Genomic DNA, 20,861 nt, shown 5'->3' on the forward strand with positions numbered 1-20,861 from the left:
CAAGCAGATTACACTAGTCACCTGTGTATGTCAGCAAACATAAATTTAATAGAATACCGCTCTTTTCAAAGATACTAATCTTACAGGTGCAAGTGATCAGCCTTTCTTTGACATCTATGGTTCAATGCATAGGTATCGCGTGGATGTTGTAGTGCAGGGCGATATATTCAAAATGGTAATTAATCCGATTAATTACGTCACTTCTACGGCGAATATATTATAATGTTATACTTTGGTATTCCCTGTAGCTTTTGTAAAATGAAATGGATTAAAAGTCACCAAGATCTGGGTTCTGATCTTCTGATTCTCCTGTGCAAAAAAATCTGATAATATATTTGAGAAGAAACCCCAATTTTGTATTATGGTATATTATTGACCTATCTATTCGGACAGTTTAAAGATGATAATTGAGTGAAACAAATGCAAACACAATTCTGTCAGGACATAATGACGTTCTTTGACAAGCGGAATGTATAATTAGATAATAGAAATTGAATTGTAACTGATTCTTTTTACAGTGTCATGTCTAAGTCACATTAGTGTCTGGAAGGAGATGTTGACATAAAGTAGGGCTCTTTTCCTTTTTGCCATTATACATGTACATCCTGTCACCCACACTCATTCTTCGTGTTTTGCTAAAAGTAGGCTAAGGTGCAAACACAGTAAAGGTGTGAGCAGGATATAGTTACACTCGTAAAAAATATACAGGAAATGTCAATATATGACCTAGCTCCTAAAGATTTTTTCCACAACGTTTTTTTTTTTCCTTAGCGCTGCTAAGATTTAAGAAATATAATCGTAATGTGGCAACAACTTGTGTCCTGATATTGCAGAATGTATAGGAATGTGTACCGTTATGTCGGTGTTTGCTTGCAAACGAGGACACACACAAGATGTTTCACTCTAAACTGCGAACTTATGTGCAACCGAGGACATTCCTCGGTCTCAAACTGCTGCAATATACCTCAAATGCATGATAAATGCATTTGAGTGATCCTCAAAACCGTGGATCATGTATGTAAAAATTACAGTCAGCCGTTGATGGCTAAAATTCCGTTTCGTACACACAAAACACGAAAGAAGAAAATCCTCCATTTTAGTCCACGATTAGGCGATGAAAACACGATACACACGTCCGCTTTTAGATAGCAATACACCCTGTCCTCGGTTGGCGGCAAAAACACAGGGATGAACACGCGAATGTTAAACACGATGTAAACGTATCATAAAAGTACATTATTTACCCCATTTACCTAGCAAATATTCGCTACATTTATACATTGCCCTATTTGTATTGAAGCAGGTGTTGGGTGCTTTGCTAATAATTACTTTTGAACAACATCAAGAGATAAGGGTAGACTATCGATTTATTAGCGAAGGGCCGTGGTTAGTAATGAGAGATAAAATCAAATACTCTGTTGGCACTACTAATTAGTGCACAGCTACTTTAACAAAATATGACCTACCTAGACGAGTTCCACTGTCTTAGAACACATTGGGCTATTCCAGAAAATAAGTGCACACCCCCATAGAGTGGTAACTTTTCAATCAAAGAAATATCCGGATTTCCAAGTCTGCTTTTCCAAGGCTGGAATTCCAGTTGCCAATGTCACTTGATAAAGCTTGGAAATCCAATTAAATGAAGAAAAAATCACGGAAATCTCCAAAATGAGCTCTCTGATTTTAAACTATTTTTCTGCCGGATTTTTTTGGCTTTGGGCACTTTAAAAGTCTGAATTTCCAACAGTCACGACTGGACAAAAAGTCCGGAAATCCGAACTCTTCTATAGTGGATATGCATCTATTTTCTGGAATAGCCCATTTTCAAGGTACAGATTTGAATGTTCATGACTTTTTCTATACAAAATGTACGCGTATTGAAATAAATTCAGAGTTTCGAAATGTTGGATTAAACAAAATACCGTATAGCATATTATATGAGATATAGATATAGCAACTTTAACGACCACACCTGGTACATATATTTCATTTGTGTTTTGACTTTTAATGGGGCTTCGAACACTGAAGTTAATGATCATACTGGTTTATTTTCAATTTCACATGAAACGATAGTTTGAAAAAACACATTCAAATATCATAACGATCATCACCTGGGATGTTGCGACACTAAGTTAGTGCGGCTTACATACGAAGAGAAAGTTCGTCATCAAGCAAAATTTCATTGAAGGTAGAGTAATAAATATGATAATTTATTTAAATTTCTCACGAAACAATAATATGAACAAACACTTTCACAAATGCAAATCAATCACCACCTGGTATGTTGTGACACAAAGTTGATGTTGCTTTACAAAAACAAAGTTCATATAATTTCTATAGATGCGGGGAAATTCCTTATTTGTTTGTGTTGCTCAAATCTTGTACTGTGTACGGAAATAGTGTACAAGTTTTGAGCTGTATTATTATTTGTTGTCCTTAGATTTCATATGTTAGAATTAGATAGTTGAGGCTTAGGGTTATGATTTTAAAGTTCCGGATTAGCGTTTATAGGGGTATGATGATGATAATAATAATAATGATGATGATAATAATAATAATAATAATAATAATAATAATAATAATAATAATAATAATAAACCGTTATCAATATAATCCCCAAACACCCAACAAAACATACACTTTATAACAAATCCGCGTTACCAATAAAAAGCCAACACCGCAGAATTTCAGCAGCTTATAAGGGACACAATTAATAATGTATACGTGGTGTACTTGGCAACCCAATGTCTAGTAAGACGACATATATATGGTTCATTAGCCATCGTGCGACGTGTGTTTGCAACAGAAACACCTCTGTCTCAAAACATTTAATCTGGCAACCGTCTGAATGCACATGTATGGCGTGATCATGCAATATCTCTCTAAAGTCGGATATATTAAATTTTCAATTTCTTACAGGATTGTAAACAGCATTTGCAAAGCTACATTTTGCAGAAAACCCCATTGAATTTGGACTACCAGTTTCAACGATGTGAGTAGTTAAAGAGTTTCCAAAACAACATGAAACAAAATGAAATACTTCCTTTGTTTAGCTATATCTCAAAATCATTATTTCCGATTTCAGACTGATTTTGCTTGATCACATCACATATGTGACATGATCTGGTCCATGGGGGCCAAAGGTGGTAAATTTGAAATTGAAATAAAGGCAAAAATATGGAGTTAAAAAACAATAAAATACATAAGAAAATATACATCACAAACCTTCATAACTTTAGCGCCAAGAATGCTAGACCTTTGGTGTTTTCAGTAAATGATAGCCTCTTGTATGTGTAATATAATAATTACATTAACTCAAGTTTCAAATGCCTCCTTTGGCCCCCATGGACCAGATCGTGTCACATATTATATGTGATAATATCTTCTGTTTTCTTAGGCACAAATGTAAGCGCCAACAGTATAAAATAATTAATAAATAAGGCTACTATGGCAACATCATTTAAACTTCCCTTGGAAAATTGAAAACAAATCCAGAAATTGATATGCCACGTAGATACATAGCCGATACTATGTAATTTTGTATTTTTATAGTATATTTGGTAAATAACATTTTCTTTGATATGTGATGCGATCAAGCAAAATCAGTCGGAACTCGGCAATAATAAATGTTCAGTTTCTTACAGGATAGTAAAAAACATTTACAAAGCTGGATTTGGCAGAAAACCCCATTGAAATTGAACAACCAGTTCCAAAGATATGAGCAATTAAAGAGTTTCCAAAACAAGAAGAAACAAAAGGAAATATTTCCTTTATTTGGCTATATCTCAAAATCAATATTTCCGAGTTCCGACTGATTTTGCTTGATCGCATCACATATAGCGAATCAAATGTCATTTCTTTTATTTTTAGACACTTTCAACAATCTTTCATAAAAGTTTCCATGAAGTTAAGTGGATGGATGAACGTTTTTATATCTACATACAATTCACCATTTATTTATGTGCTGTAAGCAATGGAATTAAATAAGCGAATATAAATATATATCTTATCCAGAGAATCAATCATAATTATTGTTAGTTACATGGTCCGAAAAAATTTGGGCCAAAAACTGTTTTTGGGATATTCTCCAAATATATATGAAAATGTTTGCTCAAATTTGATCTCACACATGAATGCATGAAGTCTTTGCTATTCTAAATATGTATACTTTTATATATTTTAGACAAACAATTTATCAGTTATGGGGTTCAAAAATAATTCCAGGGTTAAGAGCACCCTTAATGTTGTAATCAGCCTCTGTGTTTTCATTTAATTATTGAATGAAATGAAGCAGGAATAAAATAAATTAAATCAGCAATTGAACTATAGGTATGAATAATGTGAATTAATGTTATTAAAATAAACACACCAAGTTCCAGAAATTCTAAAGGATAATGCCATAAGCTTCCTCAATATCTAGAACGTAAAATGTTGGTGATAGAGCGTCAATAATGGATCGATCGATACGGTGTTCTTTTCATCGGCAAGATTTTCACCTGCAACGCTAGAGGCACGACAAGGCTACACTGACAATCTTCACTTCCTTTCCTTATTAGGGAATGCGCATTTAAATATAATTTGGGCATTCAAAATAACGAACTATGAGTTAATAACCGTTAATATTTTCTCATAGAAATTAACTGTGTTAAGTTATGGTGCTCTTGACTGTAAAATCTCAACCAGTATGCTACTAGCATTCCAAATGTTATGATAATAGTTCGAAATGAGAAAAATAATAGTAAAATAAAACGGAACCCTATATCAATCAAACTGTAAAAGATGCTCTTAACACAATTAAAAACAGGGAAAATGCATCCAATTGGGGGAGTAACACAAAAGGTATTACACAAAGTTAAAAACTCGACGTTTCGAAAAGGCAAACTTTTCTTTTTCAAAGAATAAATTAGAGACTTGTTCTCAATTTAGTAGACACGAGCTCTAATCATGACACAGTCAAGCAGCAATTTTATACCAGTGATGTGTATCAGAGTCTTTTAAGTGTTTCCTCAAAAGGTGTATATTCTTTCTTACATAATGTTTCTCTGTGTGCTGAAATCACATGTTTGACCCCATATCGCATGTGTGACTTTTGACCCCACGATTGTCATGTGACATGTGTGGTCACGGCCAGTGATGTTTATGACCATGTATGGGAGAAATCTATGAGTACTATAGCGAAATAAATGCAAATGTTGACAGAAAAAAAATCCGAAGAATCAGTGAAACGGCAGTATTACAGAAACTTCTCCAAGATAAAAGGAAGGACCTCTTTTACTAATAATATACTTTATTTTGTTAGGGTAGGGAGCGACCCAGATATATATATGAACACGTGTGAATCCCAATCTTCACTTTGGTAAAATTGATACAACAGGATTGCAGAAACCTCTCCAAGAATAAAGGCAGTAGCTCTTTTGGTATTTATTTTGTTTTACTAGGGTAGGTCAGATAATACGCACACTTGTGAATCCGAATCTCCAATTTGATCATCTTCCAGAGAGTGGTAAAATTGATACAATACGATACCCTGCATACGTGATTCAAAATGATGTTCTAAAAGTCGAAATTCAATATCATGTATTATGTGACATACTCTGCTGGTCGAAACTAGACGTGTGTTTGGTTAGCGAGGTTTTACCCATCGTATCTGCCCTTGGGTAAACAGGCAGTAACTTGTAATACATAACATAGCAGATACTCTCATTTACTTGAGAGACAAAGGTGTTTATATCAGTCTTTTTTCTTCTTGTTTGTAAATCTATTCATATTTTACTTAATAACCTGTGTAACATTTCAATATACTGGCACTTCTCTAAAGGTGCCCAAAACACACAATTCTTGTTTTTTGAGGGAACACACATTTTTAACGAAATATATATATATAACAAGCTAGGAATTAAGAAAGAATATAAATAAAGTGCGTTTTTAATTATTCGAGAGAGTAGGCAATCATGGGACACAATCATGTTCTTGTATCTGAATATAAATGGTGTGCTTGAAATTATTTAAAACTTGTGTAATATTGGAACCCCTCAATCGTTTGTGTCATTGCATGAAAAAAACTCTGAACACCTGCTCTTTTTCGTTAAACCTTTATATATTATATAGCTGAAGGAACATGTCTATTTTCCTATTTTCCAATGATTTTGAAAAGAGATCTTTATAATATTTTGTCATAAAAGAATCATAATTCTATTTTAGTGCGCTGACTTTAATCTCGGGGCTCTTCAGATTGTTTATATCGTTGCTTTTTCTATTTTACTTCTCAAGGCCTTCACGTAGTGTACACAATTTATTTTCCTTAAAAAGTTGCTGTCTGCTGTATTGAATTGCTCGCCTTTGGCTACACTATTGAGGTTCATCTAGAAAGGCTCACCTTTTATGTATATCTCAAAGCTATATCACGAATTGTGAAATACGCAGAATGGAAAAATGTTATCTTCTAATTTTATGACGTATCAATGTGGGTGATATACTAGAAGGGAATGTTCCCATAAGCCCATCGTGTGTAAATTTGAGTACTTAGTATGTATGTTATCCTAGGTAGGGGACAGTCATTGAGATGTTAAATAATTTACAAAAAGTAGTCTTGAAGTCAGACGCAAAAGTTGTTTTGTAACGCAACTCAAACGTTAAACGTTAAAAGTTAAACTTTGTCAATAATATACAGGCAAAGGCAGACACTTCTTTAGTTCGTCTATAAACAATTATCCGTGGTTATAAGTTTGATACACCATAGCCTAAAAACTTATTTTTTGTTGAGCTGCTCTATATTTCAAAAGACATTGACATTCTAGCTTCAATAACACTTCATGCTGCTCAACTCTTCACATCTCTATGCCAAATCTCGTTTAAAAACACTGTATGACAGTTTCAAGGTTGCCTTTTAACTTTGCATCTTCGCACCTGGCTTTATTCTATTGCAGGATCTATAGTTCTTCGTGAGAGAAGATTTCCCAATTTAACTTGTTTTTGGTGTATCTTGTTTTTCTTATAATCTCTTGATTGTAAAATCGCAAGTAGCATACGAACTAGCATAATTCCCAAGTGTTAAAATAATAATTCTGACGGAATTGAAATTACGAATGCCAGTTTCCAAAATTAAAATGGAACCCTTTATCAAGGTGTAAAAATGCTTCTTGATCCAGTCGGAGCAGTATTGTCATGCCTGTGGTGTGTCAGTTAAGTGTCTATTGAATAAAAAAAAAAAAAAGTATTTACATTATTATGATAAGATATTTAATTGAAGGAACGTTGTCACGTGTATAATTGTGCTATTGACACAAGCACAAAATGTACGTATGTATGCAAGGTCATGTGTTATTGGCGATTCACTGTGTCTGGCTTTCTTTCCCCATCAAAAAGTTCTTACTAACAATTTTTCAACTTTGTTGAACAGCTTGATCTCCGATATGGAAATATTGAGTTTGGCATATTTGCTTTGCTCCCAATGCTTAAATGCAGTGTTTGCTTTCATACACTTTCAGAATCTTTGCTGTAAATAATATATGCTATATTGTCATCGTAACTTTGATCAAATTTCAGAGAGTAGTAAAATTGATACAATACGATCCTGTTCATACAGAATTCGAAATTATGTTCTAAAAGGCGAAATTTAATAATAATGTATTATGTGACATATCCTGTCAGACCAAGCTAGACCATAGGCAGATATGTGTTTGGGTAGAGATATTTACCCATTTTACCCATTTGCCTTTATCCATTCTTACACCAAAACTGTTTATTTTCATGTGAAAATATACAAAGTGCACTGGGAAATATATCTGTGTCCATTTTCTGGAACGGTACTGCATGGGTGCGAATAAAAGCCGAAAACGGACCTCGGGGAAAAATATTGTGCTCAACGAAGATGAAAATAAATGTGTTGTTTTATGCAACAAGTATTTTTGGCCTTGAGATAATCGTTAGGATTAGGCGAAAAAGTGTCTCTCTTTTTTTACTGGAATGAAACTTAGTATCCTACTCAAAATAGTGTTTTACCACCTGTATCTTGATAATAATGAAAATAACATCACCTTTCCTTTAATATTATTACCCACCGGAACGGTGTGCTTTCTCTCTCAGTAGAATGAAAGGACTTGCTCACGAATAATGTAATAATCCGTAATGTGTTTAGGTAACACAGTCTGCTGTTATTGGAAATCGACTCTTTTCCTTTCTCCAAAGGAAGGTCAGATATCCGTTTTGTAATTTACAAACAAGCACATAACTCATTATGCTCCCTAGCAGTCGTGCTCTTGTGGCTTAGCAAACGAGCATTGGTAATAACATAGGTCATCGTATGAGACATTAAGCCGTCGGCTATAGTGTATCAAGATTATTTATAATAGGCGGAGAAGATATAGGGTTGATAACTCTTGCCTGGCAGAAAACGCATGTGATATTCAGGCCATTATAGTATTGAAACCGAAACGCGTGTCTATATTCTTATTCAGATCGCTATGAACTTCGGAACGTCAACTTTGGGTTTAACTTATGAATTTAGGCAGCATATTAATATATAGGCGTCATTTATTGCGTCATATTAAAAACGAGTCTCAACCATGTGTGTAAAATATTTTTGACTTTCCCTTCCCGTACCCTCATTAAAATTGCCAAATAGCTCTTTACCCGTGCCAACTGCATCCTCCAAGGTCACATCATGTATTGCACGACTTATATGAATTATTCTGTCCCAGTACCTAAAACCGCAGTGCCGTACATATTACTAACGTTTATGACTTTCGCATACCTAATAATTGATATAGTTCGTGAGAATAGTTCGGTGAAAATCCTTCTGAAAGATTATATAAATAGTACTTTGCTAATTGCATTATCATGAATAATTTTTTCAAGCACCCATTTGGTGTTCAAGGCATTGCAATGAAAGATTCAGACATAATGAGACACGAGTATGTATAATGACATGTAATATATTACATTAATCATTTAAGAGGGCGACTGTCAACTTGAAAAGTAATATGCAGTACACACAACCGATGGCATCGGGTATTTTGATACATTCTTATACTGCCTGGAGTAATAACATGGGCTACGCAGACAGTAATTAGTCAAAATAATTAGTCATCGGATTGGGTGAAACGGGAAAGATAACATTGACGCGTGCATTTGTATATATGAAGCAATCATTGTTTAACTTTTATTTAAACAACACACACGACACGAAAGCAGTCTATCCACGTGGAGAAAAGGCACCTCACCGCTTCTCTTACCTTCAAAGTAACACTTTTCAAGCTCTTTGCTAGCACCCTCACCCCTGTTTTAATGATATCTCCACCCCGTCGGGATCTTATTTATAAAATTTCGACCATAGTTACAGTTACGATATGAGTTTGTTATGGCAGGTATAACAAATACTGTTTAGCCACACATTTTAAAATAACTCTTATTCCAAAGTAGCATATTCTTTTTGCATTTAAGTTTTATACTTCATAGGCAATTCATAAATTTGACACCACCCGGCGTTGCACAAACACACAAACGCAATTCACAGCCCTGTGCGACTTAAAACTCCAACCCACAATACTTCACAGTCCATCCGCGGCCAGCTTTTTACGAATAAGATTAACATCTACACTGATACATGGTGACGTATATGGTGTGAACGAGGCTATGAGATTGACACTCACTCTACTTTAGTCAGTCCCTTTTATCACACTTTCCCGCCATCAGGTGTCATATATCGTCTGCGCTTGAAGTGTCTCGTCACATGACTGATCACGGGTGTACCTGAATAATAAGGCAAATAGCTGCCATAAGCCAGGATAACATGATGACATTTGCATAATATATTCGATAATAGACAAATAATCATATGATTTTTAACAATCTCCCTTGAATATACATCACATATAATCTGCTGACAGTATATTACCGGTCTGTATCTGCTAGGTTTGCTAGTTCTAAATGAGCTAATCCAAAACATTTGCTAATACACTAATCTTAACCGTCATCCTAACCTTAACCCTAAACCTTGCCATAACTCTAGCCCTTATTTTCGAACATCGGTTTTACGTAGCTTATATTAAAGTGTAACTAAGACAAACAACAACAACAACAACAACAACAACAACTATAACAAAAACAAATAAAAACATTTAATCAGTGGGGCATCATGTTTATACTATACCATACAATGCCATTTTATGACAAGAATGTATTTGTCTTCTACATGTTCAAAGACAAAAGTACTTCGTCCGTATCCATATTGTGTGTAACAGTCACGTGATGGCGGTGACGAGGTGTCATCTCTGATCATCATAAGGTGTTTATATGGATATTGATGGCCACTTACTTACAGTCGATTTTATTGATAGAGACAATTTATGTCACATTAATAATATTAAGTCAGACACTGTCTTTTGAGGCGCGACGACCTATATAAGGCAATAATGTTATAAGGTAACATATTATATGTTTTCTATGTGTCTCGAGGTAATTCGCCTTTTCACTGTCTTGTCTGGGATGTTGGCCGGAGCTGCGTCGGGAATTGATTTCTTCTTTGTTGAAGCAAATAACTAAAAAGTTGTAAAAAAGTTTCGTTCATTTTATATAATGATGGTGATCAGGTGTCAGCTCCAATCATCAGAAGGTATTTATATGGATATTGATGCCCACTTCCTTCCAGTCGTTTTTTTTTTTTTTTTTAATTTATGTCACATTAATAATAAGTCAGACACTGTCTTTTGAGGCGCGACGACCTATATAAGGCAATAACGTAATTTGGTAACATATATGTTTTCTATATGTCTCGAGGTAATTTCGCCTTTTCACTATCTTGTCTGGGCTGTTGGCGGGAGCTGCGTCGGGAATTGATTTCTTCTATGTTGAAGCAAATAACTTAAAAGTTGTAAAAAAGTTTCGACGACCTATATAGAGCTATAAGGTATACGGTAGCACAGTATACATGGTATATGTTTTCTATGTGTCTCGAGGTAATTCGCCTTTTCACTATCTTGTGTGGGATGTTGGCTGGAGCTGCGTCGGAAACTGATTTCTACTTTGTTGAAGCAAATAACTAGTTGTAGTAAAGAAGTTGTAAAAAAGTTTCCTTCACGTGATGATGGTAACCAGGTGTCACCTCCAATCATCATAAGGTGTTTATATGGATATTGATTCCCACTTTCTTGCAGTCAATTTTATTGATAGAGACAATTTATGTCACATTATAATAATAGGTTAGACAGTGTCTTTTGAGGCACGACGACCTATAACGTAACAATAACGTAATAAGGTAACGTATTATATGTCGTGTCTCGAGGTAATTAGCCTTTTCACTCTCTGGTCTGGGCTGTTGGCTGGAGCTGTGTCGGGAATGGATTTCTTCTATGTTGAAGCAAATAACTTACAAGTTGTGACAAAGTTTCGTTCAATTTATAATTCACTTGAAGATGGTGACCATGTGTCACCTCCAATCATCAAAAGGTGATTATATAGATATTGATGCCCACTTTCTACTGGCGATTTTATTGATAGAGACAATGACATTAATAATAAGTCAGACTAGGCTCTTTTGAAGCGCGGGGAACTAAACTGCTCAAATAAAGAAAGTCCGCAGTCAATTAACCCGTCCTACACCAAATCCTGATCTTGTTATGAAAATTTGTTTGATACGGTTGTCTGCAGAATCTTGTTAGCTCTAATTTGATACCAAATTTGATACCAAACACTTAAAGGTGACAAAGACTGATACCAGTTTATGGCATTTGGTGCATTTTCAAAAGTTGCAAATCAAAACGATAACGCGGTCGAAATTGCTTAGCGTGGCAATGTGGTCAAGCTTGCTTGCCCACGACGAACCCATGTCGACTATCCCAAGTACGCGCTTTATTCAATTGTTAATTTAAAACGCATGGATTGCTACAGTGCTTAACTGATGAATACTAGGGCACGATGCGATCGATATGACCTAGCGGTTGTTTCGGGCTATGTCAATGGTCGCGCTGTGCCATTCACCTCTACAGCTCCGCGTGGTCCATTTTTTATTTGCAACTTTTGAAAATGCACCAAATTTCATATACTGGTCTCAATCTCTCTGAATTTAGAGTTTTTGGTGGCAAATTTGGTATCAAGTTGGAGCTAGCAAGATTCTGCACACGACTTTATCAATTAAATGTTCATAACACGATCAGATTTTGGTGTAGGACGGGTTACATGACTGCGGACTTTCTTTATTTGAGCAGTTTATATAGGGCAATAAATGTATACTGTAACACAGTTTGTACTTTTTTCTATGCCTCACTATCTTGTCTGGGCTGTTGGCTTGAACTGCATTGGGAATTGCTTTCTTCTATGTTCAGGCAAGTAACTAAATTTGTACATTGTTTAATTTTCATGACGGTAACTAAATTTTGCTAATTGAAATATCATATTTAACTGACTAAGAATGAGATTCAACAATCCGAATGTCGTGTTTGACACTAGCATGACATTTATCGCTCAAGTAACTATAGCGTGATGAAACCTGTCAACTTTCATCTTGTGAACGTTTGACGTGCTCGAAAATTGCTCACTGAAGATGTCACTAAAATGGCCTATCATTGCCTATGGTAATGGTGGGATAATAAACAAGAAACCGCAGAACAAACGTCAGCATCAGCTGTTTTTACGAAACGCAAGTTTGACTCCATCACTTCAGAACTCCACTGACATCCCATTGACAGCGCATTGATTACAAAATTCTCGCACTTGTATAAGCCTTAAACACTTCACGGACAAGTTCCATATACCTGACATCATCGATATGCTTCAAATCCGAGTTACTCAAAGGCATCTTATATAGATCATCATGTTCAGATGACACCTCTCTTGTTGAGCCAAGAACGTGTTTCTGTTGGTGACCAAGCTTGTGCTGCCTATGCTCCCAGATCGTGGAGTAAACTACCAGGTCAAATCAAAAATTCTGCTTTTGATTTATGATTTCAGGAGTTTATTTTTTGTGCTAATGAGCGCCGTTGAGCATTTAAATGAATATGGCGCTAGGACATAAATGTAACTGATTGATTGGTTGATTGATCCTGAAACAAAGAATCCTATCGCCTAAAACGGGCATTTACCCAGTTATTTGCTCAACCGTTTTTTGTCATATTGTGATACCACACCGTCAATTTCAATATCATTATTGGTGTTTCATAGTTTATATTGACGACGCAAAAGAGCAAACCTTTTAATGCTACTAGTTTATTCCTTGCACCACTCATTTAATTTTTCATTATGTATAAGGTAAAGGTAAAGGTGACGACCCTGTATAAACAGTGATCGGAGTGCCCATCTCTCTTTCATTGGCGATTGGGCCAGACTCCTCCATGTAATGTTGCTATAGGGGGATCGCTACACCTCCTCTACAGCGAGTCTGTTACCTTCCCAGCATTTAAGAATGCCGGTACCCATTTAAACACCTGGGTGGAGAGGAGTAATCGAGATAAAGTGCCTTACTCAAGGGCACAACACGATGGCGTCGCCGGGGCTCGAACCCGCAACCTTCCGATTATGAGTCCGGGCCCGTTCCGCTCGGCCACCGTGCTCTCTGTGTATTATGTATCTATTATGTATATATATGGGCTAATCATTTGCGATTTAAAGTAATGAGCTACTATAGTCAAATGGACCTATATTTACTAATTTGTCAATTTGTCGAGCAATTAGAGAAAATGTTTCGTCCCGTAAATCAATGAATGTGGCTTCCAATATTGTTTTAGTAGTGGCCAATAGACTCCTTACACATATTCTGACCTACTTGTTTGGTTTCCTCACTCTTTCAACTACCAATAAACCTTTGCACACATTGATTGCTTGTAAACCTGATCCTATTCTTAAACATACTCAGACCAATCCGTCAATTGAATTTATAACGACAGAATCAACCATTACTACTTATTTGACAGGACGATTTGTCAGCAGCCATTGTCAGACTCACCACGCCTTGATGACATGTCTATTCCTCTCATTCTCTGCTTGTCGTTCCCTTAATGTATTATTTGACGCAGCGGATCTCATATTATCATTCCTAATTTGATCCCAGAAACCCAGGGGATTGTGTCCAGGGTATTGAGAAACTTCAGAACTGCATTCATGAAATTCAAAATTGGATTAGTTTAAATAGGGAAGTGAGAGTAAACAAGCTCAAATTGAATACAGGAAACAAAACTGTGATTTCAAATTACCGGCAGAGGTCATGTTCATATTGATCTCAATCTTAAGGTTGAGTTGCTGGAAGTGTTAGTTCTGCGAGAAATCTTTGTATTATTAATAAAACCACCATGTCCATAGTCGATTAAGTCAAAGGCCTTGCAGCACACTAAACAATCATCATAGAAATATCGCCAGCATCAGAAAGTTACTTGATGATAAGTAAGGAGCTACTATTGTCATATGGACCTCAATTTGTCGAGCAATTAGAGCAAATGTTTCGTACAGTGAATCAATGAATGTAGATTCCAATATTGTTTTAATAGTGTCCAAAAGATCCCCTTAAAATAATCTGACCTACTTATTTAGTTTTTCTCACCTTTTCAACTATAAAAAAATCTTTACACATATTGATTGCTTTTAAACCTGATCCTATTCTTATGCATACTCTGGCCAATCCGTGAATTGAATTTATAACGACAGAATCAACCATTACTACTTATTTGACAGGACAATTTGTCAGCAGCCATTGTCAGACTCACCACGCCTTGATGACATGTGTATTCCTCTTATTCTCTGCTTGTCGTTCCCTTGATGTATCATTTGACGCAGAAGATCTCATATTATCATTCCTAATTTGATCCTAGATACCCAGGGATTGTGTCCAGGGTATTGAGAAACTTCAGAACTGCATTCATGAAATTCAAAATTGGATGAGTTTAAATAGGAAAGTGAGAGTAAACAAGCTCAAATTGAATACAGGAAAAAAACTGTGTTTTTTCATATTACCGGCAGAAGTCACGCTCTCAATATTGATCCCAATCTTAAAACTGAGCTGTTGGAAGTGTAAATTCTGTGTTTTGTAATAAAAAGCACCCTGTCCATCGCCGATCAAGTCAAAGGGCTCTGACGCACACTGAAGTACCAGTATATAAACATCGCCTACATCCGAAAGTTTCTTGATGAAGATTCCTGCCATCATGGCATTCGTGCCTTAGTTGTTCAAGTCTGTATTACGGCAACTCGCTACCTGCTGGCAGAAAAGAAGCTCAATTCACCCAACTCCGGGACACTTATTACAAGGCAACACGCCTGATCCTTGTCATAAGACGCGAGTACATTGTGTATTATTTTGAACAAACTTCATTAGATTGTATAAAAACGTTGATTAAGAGATATTTGTTTTAATTATTAGAACTGTACAAAATATGTATGTAATCACACGTGTTCTACATTTTCATTTTTCATGATTATTTTACGTTTTACGTGGGATTGAAAATTTCTATTCTTAACTGCGTCCAAATCTTTCGACTTCTTTGTGCGCTAGTCCAAAAAGTTTGCTAGTACCTTAACCCTAACCATTATCGCAACCTTAACCCTAATCCTTACCTTAACCTTAACTCTAAGCCATAACCTAACATTAACCAATTGAAATGAGGAGGCTCTTTTTTTTATCATGATTAGTTAAAATTTTATAACGGTTTAGACACGACTCACTCAATATAATTGTGCTATAAACCTAGTTAGATGAACTCTAGTCACTCCATTTATTACATTAGTAACGATGATTCCCGCAATAATATAGTCTTATGGTTCAATTTGTCTGCAAACTTACACGCTAGACTACTCCACATAATCCGTGTTTTTCTTACTGTTCGGGAGGGGATATGTTTGTTTCTTGCTTGTCCGTTGATAATGTCCAACAACCGGAAATTTAGTGCGGCAAGCAACATTGATGGCATAACTTGTCACGCTAACGTTGAGGGCTATGTAACTTGCATGGCATCAACAATATCATGGATGCCATAGGATATTCCAGATGAAATCCATACACTCCCTATGGAATACGCGACCTTAATTTCCCACAGAGGGGGTGAATATTTCAAAAGGAGTCACCCATTCAGGTAACCCCATTTGAAATTCGCACTCCCCGAGATCATGTCTTCCATACGGATTACAACTGGAATAACCCAATACAACAAGTACATCTATGAGCGTCTCATTCTCCAATACAAACTACTGTTTCCTTCAAATCCATATAAAAAGAAAAAACAAAACAATTAGAATGTAATACATTGTCAATATGCAATTATGAAATATTTATTTCCTATATGTGGGGCTAGTTCAACCAAAGATGCAGACAATGCTTAATGGTTTATTCCATGCATTAATAAATACCTATTATGCTCAAATAGATATTGGTAATTCAATAAATCATGATTATGGTACTTCTGTGGAATAAAAGAGACAGGTATATTATGGTAAATTATTGTATTAATGACTTATCTCTTAACATTTCATGGATTGAATGTGAAAATAAAGCTCGAAGAAACAATGAAACGTATTAAAGAAACACTTGACAAAACAGGATAAGTAGGCCTATATTTTCTTCCGTTTAATTGCATCATACATTTGAACCTAGGTCCAAAGAGATGATTGCATTTATTTATCGACATTTCTAATAATGACAAGATAATAGAGTAACACTTTCCAACATTTGCTGTTCCTGCTTAACAACTTGTTTCAAACTAAACATCGTAGATTATACTATAGTCTGTATCTATCTCGAGTCACCGACACTAGCTTTGAAGTTCAGCGTGTTCTGCGTTAGCTTAGTGTTACTTGGTGAGTGTACATACTTTTACGCGCGATCAACGTGCCGCATATGTACACACAAGAAACTATGCTAAGCCAACGCAACAGATGCTGAACTTCAAAGCTAGTGCTGGTGACTCGAGGTAGATATAAGTCTATAAGTCTTTTGATTTTTACCGATATCCGATCCGATATCGCAAATATCGGGCCGATACGATAACCGATCCAATAAATAGTTGAGTCCTATTTACAGGTAGTATTCTGGTATATACGTATTCGTCAGTTTGCTGAGTATCGCGCTTAATTTAGTCCATTTTGGTTAACGCCACCGTGTCTAATATCTGTGTGTCGATTTGTTACTGTTTTCGTCTAAGCATCATTTTCTAAAAAGGATTTATATACATGTATACGTTGTTGATTAGGGGCAACATCTTTTGGGTCTTATCGTACCCTGAATATTTGTACAGTGTATTCGGTTTAATTAAATTGAAAAACAATAACAATAACATGCAACTATTAATTATTATGCTCGATACAATTTATTATTTCTCCAGGGAGTGATGTTAAGAGTCATCGGTACCTGACCGGGCACCGATAGTTCTATAGGACCAACTTGGATGTGGTGCCTTAGTAGTTGGTCAACACTAATTCTAAGTTATTTATCTGTTTTTTACATCTTACAGGCTATGAGTCGATGGATTCTCACAAAAGACCGTTTACAAACCATGGGCCTCGCACACATTCTCGTCTGCTGAGGGCGCCAGATGGGGGCTGGGGATGGTTCGTCCTACTTGCAGCCCATTCAACTCTACTATTTCGAGAGGGGATTGCTAAGTGCCTTGGTGTCTTCCTGCCAACTTTTCAAGATTACTTCAACTGTACTACGTCGTTGATTGGATGGATCAGCTCACTGTGTGTTACTTTTGCCGATTTTACCGGTTCGTATTTATCCAGTATTCTTTCATGATTAATTAAAGCCATATTATAACATTTGCTGAGCAGGACGCCCTCAATATTTTTCAAAATTCTGTTTTTACACGATTGTTATATACTTTTGTAAACTAACATACCCTGTTATGTACTAGTTACATACCCTACAAAAATCATGACTTGAGCTGCTATAGTTTTGTCGACATTTAAAAAAAAATTCTATTTCTTATGGAAATGTTATAATATGGCTTTAAAGGGATCAATCAGTGATTTGTTACGACCCCCAGCATTAAACAGAGGCGTACGGACCGGCGGAGGGGAGGGGGTTGACCGCTGGCTCGAATACCATGAACTTTGATGAAGCTCGTTGATTAGGCAGATCGACCAAACAGTGTGAAATAGGGAAACAATTTATATGTTCTGCATAATTATTGTAAAACCTCTTTTTGGAAGTATTTAAAACAAACTCGCGGAAACATACAGTAGTACATTACATACATTTAGTAGGTTACCTCAAACATTACTATTCCCAGATGTGCGTATCAGAATAAGTTATGTTGCTCCCCAGCGATGCAGAGATCAGCAAATCATACATCATGCCGGTAATAAGAAGATTGGGGGATTATTTGGACTAATTTGGAAGGGAAATGAGCATTTCTAAACGTAGCTTCATTCGCTATGTAAATCCTCAAATAAATCGAGTTAATATACCATTAGGTTGGGGAAGGATGGAAAATGTATTGAGTGAGTTCCCTGATGCATACATTTTTCATGAGTTTCATTTCTTTAATTAGAAATGCACTTGACTGACTGAATATTGTATAGTGATGCGACCAATAATTATTGTGGGCATTATCGAGCAACTAATTAGTGGATACATTAGAGCCATAAATTTACCGCGATACGGAAAACGGAAGAATTTTACGGACTCCGAGGTAGAAAACGGAAAACGGGATTATGTCAGGGGCGTAGCCAGCTTTCTTGGTCGGGGGGGGGGCAAAATAAAATTTTGGGGGCACAGACGAAAAAAAATTGCAGTTGCATCATACAATACATAGAGACTGTATGTCTTCGAGCTTCCCGAAAAGGGCCTTATTGGGATGATGTGCGCGCGTAGCGGGAAAAAAATGGTATTTGACACTATTTTCGCCCATTATCCGGCTAAAAAGGGCTTTATTGTTACAATGTGCGCGCGTAGCGCGGAAAAATTTTGTATTTTACACTATTTTGGCCCTGAATTTTGTTAGAAAAGGGGCTCCTTGCCCTTTTTCTTTTCCTTTGCCCTCCTGATTTTCTCTATTCATTTTTTGTCAGAGGAACACTTTTCTTTCTTTCATTTTTTTTTTTTGTCGGGGGAGCACTCAGCCCCCCTGCACCCCCTGCTGGCTACGCTACTGGATTATGTGTAGTTGGAAAATAATTAACTTTGGTTTATATGAGTATTTACACGTTGTGTCCGATTTAGGGTTTGTGGGCTTCGTGTTTGTGGGTGTGTGTGTGGGTGTGTTTTTTTAATTATTATTATTGCAATTCATGATGCGGATTCCTACAAAGTAAAACAAACGAATAACAATTCAAAATACATCCTACCATAATAACACACTATGGACCACAAGAGCCTCATCCCAATGGCATAGTCCAATAACCTCAATTACATAATCAAAGTGCAAAATTTGACCTCAAGTTGCAGAGTATGAGTTTTTGTACCCAAATCGTCAAAGGTCATTCAATGAATGTACAAATGTATTGGGGTTTAAGAACTGTTCCCTTATAGATGAGCATGTTGTGGATCCTAGTGACAATCCTAAAGCGGTTGTTAAAGTAGGCTACGTGATAATAGAAATCAAATCCCTCAATCATTTTACGTACAAAACAATGGATCAAATACTTATTGTTTGTAAAATTTAGAACAAATAATGTCTTTGGATGAGTATGTTGTGATCATATCGTGTTTATGCATGCGAGTTCGTTTGATATACGACCTAAGGCAACATGTATTTACAACTTTTTGACAGCTTTTAAAAATAAAAGTAATGTGATGCGATCAAGCCAAATCAGTCGGAACTCGGAAATATTGTAAATGTTTGTTACTATCCTATAAGAAAATGAAAATTAAATATTTCCGAGTTCCGACTGATTTCGCTTGATCGCATCACATATGTCTACGGCCGCAACGTTGGTCCTAAATGGTATGTCTGGAATACAAGATTTGATCAGTTCAAGCTACGGTCGGGACGTTGGTTCAAAAAGGGATGTCTGGTTTATAAGATTACAAGATTAAATTTATACACAATATGATCGTCTACGTGCATGTCCTCTAAGGTATCTAAAATATTGTACACTATTGTACCCTAAACTATTGTACACTCAGACTCAGAAGCTGCCGTGTTTTGCTTTTTGTTTTTGTTGAAAAGATAAAATTGAGTTTACTTTTCATTATTAACACATAATGGCAGCAGCAAACAGTTGTCTTTTTTGAATTTGTTGTCAATACAATGCAATCCACGTTTAGTATCTTACATCGGTGCCACCACTTTTATTTAAATATTTTCTTTGTCATTAATATTAACATAAGCTCACATGATGTCATAATATGATATTTTAATGAAGGTTTCATCAATTCATCTATAAGATGTGGGTTAACAATACTCTATCCCCAATCTTATACTGAAGCGACCCTATCAGTTTTCACCAATGCACTAGATTCCTGATAGTAAACTACCAAATAACTTTAGTTAAGGGGTATTTACACCCCTCGATAAATTTGTGTCTATTTTTGCATATTTTCAAAAACTAATAACACAGTGGTAACAAAATTTATGTATATTATTGGGGCAAGGAATCCAATTACTACACTGGAATTTCAGTGGCCAAAGACAAGCGGTTCGTTATTTATGATAAGAAATAAGGTACCGATAGGATGTACCTCATTTCTTATCATAAATAACGAACCGATTGTCTCGAGTCACTGAAATTTCAGTGTAGTAATTGGATTCCTTGCCCCAATAATATACATAACTTTTGTTACCAGTGTGTTATTATTTTTGAGAAAATGCAAAAATAGTCACAAATTTACCACAGGGTGTAGTACCCCTTAATCTTGTGACAATGAAAACAATAAGCACCTTGGCAGAGAGGATGACCGCACTTCGATGGTATTGCTGTGAAGCTCACTGATATTTATTTTT

The 20,861-nt window shown here is 35.9% G+C and overlaps 1 protein-coding gene across 1 annotated transcript in view; it reads left to right on the top strand.

Annotated features, from left to right (window-relative positions):
• Window positions 1-20,861, top strand: part of LOC140169769 (monocarboxylate transporter 12-like) — a 150,144-nt gene that overhangs the window by 112,894 nt on the left and 16,389 nt on the right. The window contains exon 2 of the mRNA XM_072193074.1: window positions 17,427-17,681. Coding sequence (XP_072049175.1) covers window positions 17,438-17,681 — 244 coding nt within the window. The 5' untranslated portion in view covers window positions 17,427-17,437. The remainder of the gene's footprint in view (window positions 1-17,426; window positions 17,682-20,861) is intronic.

Source organism: Amphiura filiformis, chromosome 14 (genome assembly GCF_039555335.1).
Source record: "Amphiura filiformis chromosome 14, Afil_fr2py, whole genome shotgun sequence".
Lineage (NCBI taxonomy): Eukaryota > Metazoa > Echinodermata > Ophiuroidea > Amphilepidida > Amphiuridae > Amphiura > Amphiura filiformis.